Source organism: Megalops cyprinoides, chromosome 11, assembly GCF_013368585.1.
Source record: "Megalops cyprinoides isolate fMegCyp1 chromosome 11, fMegCyp1.pri, whole genome shotgun sequence".
Taxonomy (NCBI): domain Eukaryota; kingdom Metazoa; phylum Chordata; class Actinopteri; order Elopiformes; family Megalopidae; genus Megalops; species Megalops cyprinoides.
This window is the reverse complement of record NC_050593.1, coordinates 25,103,851-25,115,309: the sequence shown is the minus strand read 5'-3', so window position 1 is coordinate 25,115,309 and position 11,459 is coordinate 25,103,851. Positions and strand designations below refer to the sequence as shown.

At 40.9% G+C, this 11,459-nt stretch overlaps 1 protein-coding gene across 2 annotated transcripts; it reads left to right on the top strand.

The window, feature by feature from the left end:
• Window positions 1-4,466: 4,466 nt before the first annotated feature.
• On the top strand, window positions 4,467-10,947 carry LOC118786082 (cyclic nucleotide-gated channel cone photoreceptor subunit alpha-like). 2 transcript variants are annotated; one of them, XM_036541121.1, is made up of 8 exons: window positions 4,467-4,567; window positions 5,748-5,864; window positions 6,580-6,711; window positions 7,075-7,134; window positions 8,190-8,381; window positions 8,639-8,740; window positions 9,053-9,159; window positions 9,557-10,947. In XM_036541121.1, exons 1-8 carry the CDS (start codon window positions 4,467-4,469, stop codon window positions 10,945-10,947), a joined length of 2,202 nt encoding a protein of 733 aa, XP_036397014.1. The 2 variants fall into 2 exon arrangements, with proteins under 2 accessions (XP_036397014.1, XP_036397013.1); XM_036541120.1 differs by having other exon boundaries at window positions 6,535-6,711.
• The last annotated feature ends 512 nt before the right edge of the window (window positions 10,948-11,459 follow it).

The following is an 11,459-nucleotide window of genomic DNA, read 5'->3' as shown; positions in this document are numbered from 1 at the left end:
AATCAGCCATGCCTTTATGCCTTTATTCATGTTTCATGTTCAACTGAACAATGTTTCAGAAAACAGCTAGTCCTTAGTGCTCGCTGTAAAAGTAAGTTTTGAATGGGGATCAGGAAAAAGACAATGGCTTAATTCTACTATTTTTTGCTTTCTCATATGACGACAACACCCTATCAACATCATGTTCTTGTAATCTTTTTTTGCTTGCAGTGCCTGCGTGGTTGCGCACTTATTAATGAAAATTTGAATGTCGTCCTATTAGATGCGTCCCTCTTTTCCCTCGGTAACTGAAGTGCCTATTCAGCTTGCAAAGCTCCTCATACATATTCAGGTGGAGCTACTATTTGTCATTAAAAAGGCTAATGTGTCATCGAGCTGAGTGACTCGGAGCATTTAGCGGCTCATCAATAATAATTTCATATACTCATGACATTGTAATGAAGCGCCGACGCCCTTGGTAGGCATTTTAACGTCAGTAAAAAAAATGCTTCATTTTTTTTCCAAACTTGCAAATTAACAAATACTTTTTAAATAATTGAGGTCATGACAAAATAAACTATTTCCATCATTTCCTTGCATGATCATTTCATTCCATTCAATATTGGTGTTATGGAATGACAAAATTAATGTCATGCGCTCAATCAGTGTGGAAAATAGAGACCTTTTCTTCCAGACGTACCTCGTCCCTGGTTTGCGGTTGTGACATTCACACTGCTGAATATTAACAGGAGGAGGCGCGTGACGTTTGAGTTTACTGTCTGAGTGACAGAGAGAGAGAGAGAGAGAGAGAGAGAGAGAGAGAAAGCGCGCACGCCTCTGCTGTGTGACATCTCGTGTCAAGGTGGAGCTGTCCATCGTTACAGGTGCTGAAAGTATCAAATTGGTGTTTTCACATTCACTCGGAAAAGTCTTCTCTACAGTGGCAACAGTAGGCCTATTGGGAATACGGTGTGAATAACCTGAAGAATGAGGACAATGGGCGAAGAAAATGAGGGATTACATTTATATTCAAAAAATGGGATTATTTAACATCAGATTAGGTGGAATTATTTGCCTTATCAATTTGCGCAGAACGGTCTGAGGACAACATTTTTCGAAACCTCTTCATTCATCTCTATACTCAGGTATACTTGTTTGGGACATTCCTTACTTGTGTGTGTTTGTGAGTGTGTGATTGGGGGGGGGGGGGGGGGGGGTCGATCTGAGGTTTTGGTACTCCTATTGCTGCTATAATGTCTATAATGGCAGGATTTTGTAAATAAGAGTTTGGATAATTACAGTTCAAATATTTAAAATGCATGAGGTACAGATCAGTAAGTTCACTGATACTGTGAACTTATTTACAAAGTATTAACACACGATCTGCTTGCTTTTATTAAGAAGGGATAACGCCACAGTATTAACACTAATCTAAACACAGACTACACGTGTTAGAGCCGCTTTACCCACAACCCACAGATCCTCAATAAACAGGTTGAAGTTTGCTTATTTCTACTATAGTAATGATCAGTGCTGTTAAACAGTTAGGGATAGTTAGGTTATTTATTTTAGTTTTGTTTTATCTACATACCACGATGGTTACATTGCTGACATTTTACGTTTAAATGTAAATGTCTACAATGTTTGTAGTTTTCATAAAATCCATACCAACATAAGAGCACCAAACACTGTTCGTCTATAACTGCATAAAAGAGGAAGCGAAACATAAACACACCGTAATGTACAAAATATACAGGAAAATGGAGCAATGTTGTTTTCATTGGTTTCACATTCATTTCACTATTCGTTTTGCAGGTATTATCCACATTATAAGGAAAATATACTTATAGTCCTGTAAATCAGAAATCAATCTCATTATTTAGACATGCTTTTCAGATGAACAGTTGTGATGCTATAGGTCGTGCCAGTTAATCTCTCGGAGTATCACACGGTGACCCAACTCTGTTGATTACCTTTTTAAGCATTGAAACCACTTTATATAATTACTCCTGAAAAACCATGGTATGAACTTGAGAGGCAGGTGGTGCCACGCAAACTTCCTGATTTTTGTGTCAACAAAGAAACATGGTTTTCACCCTAAATGGCACCATGCTTCCTTGTATCCGATTGTCATGGTTACCACAAAATTAAAGTTTGGTCTATGGCTATTGTGTGTTTCAGGTTAAGGTTATTGGCTGCGAGTGGGTTAAATGGTGTAGATGTAGAATGTAGATGTAGATAATGTAGCCATTTGGTTTGTTTCCTATGTAAGGCTTTATATGAGTTATATGAATTACTGCAGGGATGGAACTAGTGACGATACTGATTCAGTCACAAGTAGCAATTATAGTAGTTAGGAGAAACGTAGGGTAAAAAAAATATATATATATATGTATATATATTTCTTTGCATTCCTTCCATATTCCTTTGCTTTACTTTCGGGACATTTCGGGCAAGAGAAAAGGAATGCGTTCTTTGAAGTTATCTCTCCCTAAACAAAGTATGGAATTGGATCAAATGAAAAGGCCACCGTAAGGAGCAGGACACTTTCATCTTATATTAGAGAAAGATGAGTCCATCAGTCATTGTCAGCTTTGCCAAGTTGCCCCTGCTTTTGTGCCGTTTTCCCACTTCTCACTGGTTTAGGACAAAGCAGAACTGTTTCCCCTGAACAGAAAGATGTATTGACTATTACAGTTACAGTCCCTTTTCTTTCTGGAAGTCTGTTCTCTGTGTACTTTTATAATATTAACTATTTTCGGTCGCCGGGGATGTGAGTTATTTTGTAGTATTACGCCACATTGTCGTGTTAAGAGAAATTTGGAGCACAGCCTTTTACTTCCATCAACCACTGAGACTGCCATTTGTTAAGTATATTTATTCTGAGAAAGCTTTGCATCTAAGGTATTTGTGCGAACTGCAGTGACAATGGTATTCTTTCGGCTTTGGTACTGCTCGTCCCAGAATGTCCAAATACTGCCCGTATTTCATTCTCTGGAATAGAAGAAAGCACTCTCAATATTTCACTTGTTGCTGATGTAACTCGTGTTACTGACGGAGAATTCTGAAGAATGCATCTTGGGACTTAATATAATGATTTGTCTTGTGATTCTATACTAGCATACTAGTACATCCATGACCACGAATTTGTACACACTTATGATTTAATCGTAATAGTAAGGCAATATAATTTAGGATATATACTGTCCAAAAGCAAAAGTTGACCAGCATTTAAAACGGCAATGTTATGTTACATTAGTTACAATACAGTAAAATATGAATAAAACTTGTTCATCACACAATAATTTCAGCGAACGTTTGTCACTGTATTTAATCAGTCTGCGCCATTTTGTACCCGCTACCAACTGCACATGTACCAGATTAATCTCATTACACTAATCTCTTTTCATTCCTCACTAATACACAACACTACGTTCAAGAGGAACACGAAAGCTTGCAGAAATGAATTCCCGTTTAAGACAAATAATGATTTTTATATGGTAAAAGAACAAAATCGCCCTACATATTCACTGCAAACCAATAAATTTCGGTAAAAAAAGAAAGTAAAAATAAGCATTAGATCTGCTTTAGAAGTAGTCATGTAAGATAATCTTATAAAATATTTCTTACGGTTTTCATTTCTAAATATACTCTTTTGGACACTGATCTCTCGACACATGAGTAAAGACAAAAATACAAGACTGGGATATTTTAAAACAGCGCTGATCTTTCTGAGAGAGCGAGGGCACTGATCCTGTTTACTGTTTAAGACCAGGATGTATTTTTAGGCATAGGACTCAGACAGTTGCTTTGTCCTTTTGGAAATTGGTTTTCTAAAACCACATCACCAGGACAAGGCTCCTTAATCTCCTCAAATCTTGGTGTAGGCCATTTCATCTTACTTTCTGCGGTTCACATTTGATGGACTGATTCTAACAGCGGAATTGCGGCAGCAGACCCTGAGGCTGGGGCATTATCGGAGAGCGTGTCTGTCTGTCATTGCATTACATGCAAGCCGTTCTCACAACAAACCCCCCCCCCCCCCCTCACCACCTGTCCTGTCCTCTACCTTGCTGCTTGAGGAACCAATAACCAACATTTTGTCCTCTAGAACTTAAATTATATTTGTCTACTTCAGAGTGATTTGAAGTGATTATTTGCCTTCTTACTGTAAATGCTTGGGGAAAAATATTTCCTTATTTGTGATATTTTGCAGTGTTGAAGCAATGTGAAGACTTACACTTTGGGTATGCCCTTTTGAGAGGTGCTTTAACTCACAAAACAACAAATTTGTTGTAACAGAATATGCATGTATGTATGATGTTGTTTGGCTGTAATTTCATGAAAGGCCAGACACCTGGCCTAAATGTTGATTAGCACTGAGAGCAACCTTGTGTTATACATCGGTGCACTGACATTCCTCTCCCCTCAGCAGCTGTTGGTCAGTCTCCGGATGTGACCGGCCAGCGGCGCTTGAATTAGCGAGGATGGCAAAAATCTGCACCGAGCAGTCCTTCCCAGCTCAGCCACGGCTGTCGGTCCGCCCCTCTGAGGACGACATTGAGCGGATTGAAAATGGCAACAGCAGGTCTGATAGACACTTGCTACTCCATTCTCTCCAGCACTCGTCAGCCCCTGACCAACACAACATGCACATTGTCGGCCCTCTTTAACACTGCAGATGGAACATACTGTCTGTAAAATTGTACGTTGCATTATAATAATCTAACTAACAACTGATAAACAAATTCAGTCAATATATGTTTGGCATTAATTATTTTCTTTAGTATTTACACTTGAGTTTACAGTCCAATGACATTCTAAACAGAAATTCCCCTCAGTCATGTGGTATGGCACAGTTGATCCTTTTTCTGTTTTATTTTAAATCTCTGGGCTTGACTAAAACATTTTAAGAAACCAAATTAGACTGCTCTCACATATCTCTGTTGTGATGCAATCCAAATGGTCATCACTGGTCCACAAGCATGAGTAACCCAACTCCTCTTCTGGTGAAGGGGACAGTTCAATCTACCCCAAAGCATTCAACCATAAATTATTATTGTATTATTATATTGCTTCTATGACTGGCACATATAAAAGTTTTATTCCAGTTTGGAAAGCACATGCCCTGGAAGCAGTGAAGTGAAATGTAGCTGTGACTTCTTAGGGTACTGCTCTAGCTAAACACTTTGCAGTAAACTGATACAGCCCCCTAATCCTTCACACTGTTCAATGGGAAAAGGCTGTGTCTGTCACAGACATTTCATAGTTGAATTGTTGCAACTCTGAGTTGTATTCAGCTATGGTCTTGTTTTGAAGAGACAGGTTTTCTCAGGTTTTAATGGAATAAAATTCTCCTTGCTTATACATGTCAGACATTTTCTCAGAGGTGCAAAGAGTTTATGTCAAGCACTAGCTGCACTCCTTTTGGTGAAGAGGAGAAGGCCAAGGCTTGTAAGCACTCTCCCTCTGTCAGCAATGTTTGAGAGAAATGTTGTAACCTTCACAGGTCAAGATTCACTTGACAGAGCTGAGAACATTGCCAAGGGCTAGTTTGCTGTGCTGAGGACTGTCACACTTTAATAAGTGATGATCATGTGAAACAAAAAAAAGTGACTGCACAGAAACACCCCAAAAGTAGACACATCCTCAATAAATAAATGAATAAATGTCAGTCAATTACATGCTCACATCAAATCCAGACACCGGATCAGTCGTGAACACACTGTTAACCCTTCTTCCTCTCCCTCTGTCTCTCTTCCTCCCAGGGCCCATTCTCTTTGTGAGGACACATCCTCAGAGCTCCAGGGCGTTGTCTCCGTGGCCACCAGCAGACTGCCCGAATCCCGCAGGAGTTCCTTTACGGGTGCTGGAGCCATGGCCAGGTGACCCCCCCCCCCCGAGCTGTTTCATTCACACCACCCATCCTGCTCACACACTGACCATTTATGCAACTCATTGCAGCTTTCAAAAGGGGCATACAGCCATTATCTACAGAGAACACAGCACTGATTTCCCTTAGCTACAGCTGTTTTGCTGTGTCCTGTCTGGAGTCTTTGAGTGCTGACTGGACTTTCCAGCTTTCTGCTTCCTTGCTGCTAATAAGTGTTTATTTTTTACATGACATTTTTTACATTCCATCGCAATAGAACAGAATTGTATCCATTCAAGTTGAATGAACAACAGTGTCAGACCAGGCTAACACCACTCACAGACCAGTGGGTGTGAGCATAACACCATTCAAGCCCTACCACAAGTTAACATGTGCACCCTAACAAGGCAACACAAACCAAGTACACTGCGATACATCAATCACTTTTTATGTGAGAAGGTTTGCTTTGCACTACAGTTTGGCCATCATGAACATAAAGTATAATGCTCTATTGCAGCTGATGTACTGTGATGATTATCAATTAGATTATAAATCTTTCAATCGATTGTCAATCTTTCGTTTTTCACATACCATGCCCTGTATCACTGCCCTGTGTGATGAACAAGGCACCCAGAGACAGACTCAGACAGCCATGTAAGACCCCTGCTCACCTCTCCTCCCAGGCTCTCCCACTTCATCTTCATGCTGAGGAACTGGGCCTCCCGCAGGCTGCACCATGAGGTGGAGAGACCCGATTCCTTCCTGGAACGTTTCCGGGGCCCGGACATGAAGGAGGCCTCCAGCCGGGAGAGCAACGCCCAGTCCTCCCTGGGCCACCCGGACCGGCCACGCAGGAGGAAGTAAGTCACTGCAAAGGGACCGGTGCACAGTGATCTGAGCAACCAGAGCCCTGAGGAGGTAGAGAGAGTCGGCTGATGTGGGGAGGTCACGCCCCTTCTCTTTCTCTTTCCCGCTCAATGAGTCTATCACTGTCTGGTCACGCTGTTTGACCACACCTCTGAGGGAATACAAAAGTAGCTACATTGCAGTGTTTGCTTACTGGGTATTAAATGAGTGAATTCCTCTATCTAGTATGAGTTGTGGTCAGGCCTCAGAAGCTATTTAGAAATAATGTCTTGTCAATGATGCCAAATGGAGAAATCATTAAGATAGGCAGACATTAAAAATTAATTTAACAAGTCTATTTACATTTTTTTCCCAAGTCGTATCAGTCATTGGCCACTGGCTACTCTCAATGTCAACAACTGCAACAACACAGATGAGTAAGTGGCCCACTATAAACACACAGTAGTTTGAGTATATACTCTAGTCTCCTTGTTAGACTGTTCAATGTTAGACTCCCACTTCTTATAAATACATTACCAGTTCTGGTAAATATATAAAAGGTCAAACAGGTGTTCATTTTGGGAATGTCAAAAGGGTTGTTTTTTGAAAAGTGGAAATAAAAGAAGTCATTGAAGACAACAGAATGACCAAGATAATTTGAAATAAAAAAATGAACATCACTTTATTACTGTATCATTCTGTCCAGCTGTTGTTTTTTCAGTACAACCCTCAGACTTCCACAAAATCAAAACCATATCTTTATTAGACAATTAGACTTTAGTTCCTCAAGAACACATTTAGTAATAACCTTCCTGAAACACTCTTTGGCAGAATCCTGTTTGTTTATTGTTCAATACACTCAGAACTACACCGCTAAAATATTTAGGTGTGCAAAATTGCCAATTAATGCAAATCAATTAATTAATGCAATGGAAAAACAGTTAATGTATATACGAACTGTATTAAAATATTGTCAAGGATCATCAACAGCACATTAAGAGTGTGTTAAAAGTTGAAGCCATATGCCTGTAAATTACCCCCAAAAGCTACTGTTCTGCTCAGTTCATGTGGATACCGAATGCAATGTAGAGGAACAGCTACTGTGAAGGCTGACACACTACACTGCCCCCAGTTGGCCATCTGTAAACTTGCACCCTTACATGGAATGTGATTTGTGTGCATATCATAGGGCAGCATCTGTTAAATAAAATAAATAAAATAAAATTAGATCATTAGTATGAAGAGTTCACTGTTCAATAAATCACAGTTTTTTGCACAGTAGACTGAAATCCATTTCCCCACAATCCTTCTCAGCCTCCCCAAAAGAGATTTATGGTAGTCTGCCTGATAGTTCCTTCCCTGAAGACATATATTGAAAACCATCCTAGTAGTAGTCCCATCTGTAGAAGATCACCATAGACTGTCCCATAGAATCAGTTATAAGCCATTGCTGTCCAGCTGAACAATGTAAAAACAACAAAATTGTCTTTAGTAAAAAAGAGGACAAGAAGGAGGAAATAAAAAAGGATGAGAAAAAAGAAGAAAAAAAGGATGAGAAGAAAGATGAGAAAAAGGATGAGAAGAAGGATGAGAAAAAGGATGAGAAGAAGGATGAGAAGAAGGATGAAAAGAAAGATGACAAGAAGGATGATAAAAAAGATGACAAAAAGAAAGAGGAGCCACCGTGAGTACATCATAGGTAGTCAGAGGTAGACCGGTAACAGTAGGTGTAATAGGCTCTGGGTAGCTGGCCTCTGTAGTAGGCCAATTTCTTAAAACAGCTTTGAAACAGTTGACCACGTATGATGGGAAACACTCAATCACTTTCCGGCACATAATGAAATGTTACTCCAATTCTACTCTGAATACCATGCACTAACAGAAGGAAACAGCAAAACCTGATCAATGCCTAGAACTGGAATGATCATCTTTATTTTTCAGGAAAGAGGTCTGGATCATGGACCCAGCAACGGACTTATACTACAGATGGCTTACGATAATAGCCGCCCCAGCCATGTACAACCTGATGATGATTGTGACCAGGTCTGTATACATGCACCATAGTGTTTTTACTTGAGTTTACACCTAGTTTGACACAATAAATCCGTTCATTATAAGGCACCTAAGGTGGACCTGTGCGAGACTGGGAAAAGTGGATTAATGTCCAATAAACAGTTCCCCAAGGGTGCATTGTCAAACACCTATTGATTTTTCCCAGAAGCATTAAAACTGAGTCCAGGCTCCCAGCAGATACAAAAGTGGATGTTAACTGTTGTTTTCAGAAAACTGTCCCAGGTGTCCTTTAAGCTACACATATTAATGCCAGTGGTTTGTGTCATTCTGCTCAACTCTTAGGGCCTGTTTCAATGAGCTTCAGAACAGCTTCACCACCCTGTGGATCATCCTGGATTACTCCTCTGATGCCATCTACTATATGGACACATTTGTAAGATCACGAACAGGTGAGGCACTGAAGGTTTTAACAGACAAAGTTTCTGTGCTTTTGTTAATCCAGGAAATCAATAAAAGAACAACGCAAACAATATAAATACCTGCACACTTTTTTTGTTTAAAATTACTTGTTTCAAAATAGTGCACTTTTTAAAGAACACGTGCAACTTATCATGATATGCCACGGCCCTGTATAATGTGGAAAATAAAATAAAATTTATTTATTTAAATTAACACATCCCTCTGTTATTAATACATATTTTCACAGATACATAAATAGTAGATTTATTTGTTAAAAATCAAATTTAGGTTTTGTAAGTTCATGTAAGATTATAAAAATGTAAAACAGGCACTAAAATTCTGATGCTAAATGTGCCCCAAGTACTAAAATTAATGCTTTTTCAACAGGATTCTTGGAACAAGGGCTGCTTGTAAAAGACCCAAAGAAGTTAAGAGAGAACTACAGGAAAACGCAACAGTTCAAATTTGACATTTTCTCAATGTTGCCAACTGATATATTTATGTTAAAAATGGGCTTCAACAGCCCTGAGCTAAGGTTCAACCGCCTCTTCAAAATCTCGCGCCTCTTTGAGTTCTTTGACCGCACAGAGACCAGAACTAACTACCCCAATATTTTCCGAATCAGCAACCTTGTTCTCTATATCCTGATCATCATCCATTGGAATGCCTGCATCTTCTTTGCCATCTCCAAGACCATCGGCTTTGGCTCAGACACCTGGGTGTACCCAAACATTAGCCACCCTGAGTATGGCCGCCTGGCCCGTAAGTACATCTACTGCCTGTACTGGTCCACACTCACCCTCACCACCATTGGTGAAACGCCCCCTCCCGTCAGGGACATTGAGTACCTGTTTGTCGTCTGCGACTTCCTCATCGGCGTGCTGATCTTTGCTACCATCGTCGGTAACGTCGGCGCCATGATCTCCAACATGAACGCCTCCCGCGCCGAGTTCCAGGCCAAGATCGACTCCATCAAGCAGTACATGCAGTTCCGTAAGGTCACCAAGGACCTGGAGGCCAGGGTCATCAAGTGGTTCGACTACCTGTGGACCAACAAGAAGACCTGCGACGAGAAAGAAGTGCTGAAGTACCTGCCGGACAAGCTGAAGGCCGAGATCGCCATCAATGTCCACCTGGACACGCTGAAGAAGGTGCGCATCTTCCAGGACTGCGAAGCCGGCTTGCTGATTGAGCTGGTGCTCAAGCTGCAACCCCAGGTCTTCAGCCCTGGGGACTACATCTGCAAGAAAGGCGACATCGGGCGAGAGATGTACATCATCAAGGAAGGCAAGCTGGCGGTGGTGGCGGACGATGGGGTCACACAGTTTGTGGTGCTTAGCGACGGTGCCTATTTCGGGGAAATCAGTATCCTGGGCATCAAGGGAAGTAAAGCCGGAAACAGAAGAACAGCGAACATCCGCAGCGTGGGCTACTCCGACCTCTTTGCCCTCTCCAAGGATGACTTGATGGAGGCCCTCACCGAGTACCCCGACGCCAAGAAGGCCCTGGAGGAGAAAGGGAAGGCCATCCTGATGAAGGACAACCTCATCGATGAGGCCGTGGCCAACGCCGGTGCTGACCCCAAAGACATGGAGGAGAAGGTCACACGGCTGGAGTCCAACCTGGACGTCATGCAGACCAAGTTCGCTAAGCTAATGGCGGAGTACACTGCGAGCCAGGGTAAGATCAAGCAGAGGATCTCAAACATGGAGGCCAGGGTCAAGACCCTCAGGACGGAAGATATCTCTGAGGTCGTTGAAGACAAAAAGGACAAGTAGCTCACGTCCACAGTGTCACCATTTTTCATTTTATACAGAGACTGAAATGTAAAAGAAACTTTTTTTTTGTTCTTGTGACATGTGCAACAGAATTTTTGTCAGATACTTTTTAAAATTGTTTATATGCAGGCATTTTAATCATACATTATTCAACAGTGTCAAATCGTTCATGTCTAAGTATGCAGTCATCATTTGGTGTAAAGCCCATTGAAGGGTTATGCTATCAACTGACAGTCTCAATATTCAAGCAACTAAGGTTTGGAGATACTTGTACTTCAGTGACCAGTAAGACTCACTCTTCTTACCCAGTCTATATGAAGCCTCCATCTGACAAAAATCACTCCAGTAAGTGTCATTAATTTATTTTCCATCAGTATTGTGTTCAGAATAAAGCATTTGGCTGAGATTAGGTCGACTTAAAATTTGTCTGTTAACATGAAAGTGTAAATGTGTGCAGTATGCAGTTACTTTCCTACTTATTAATTCATTTAATATTTTACAAATATTTGAGG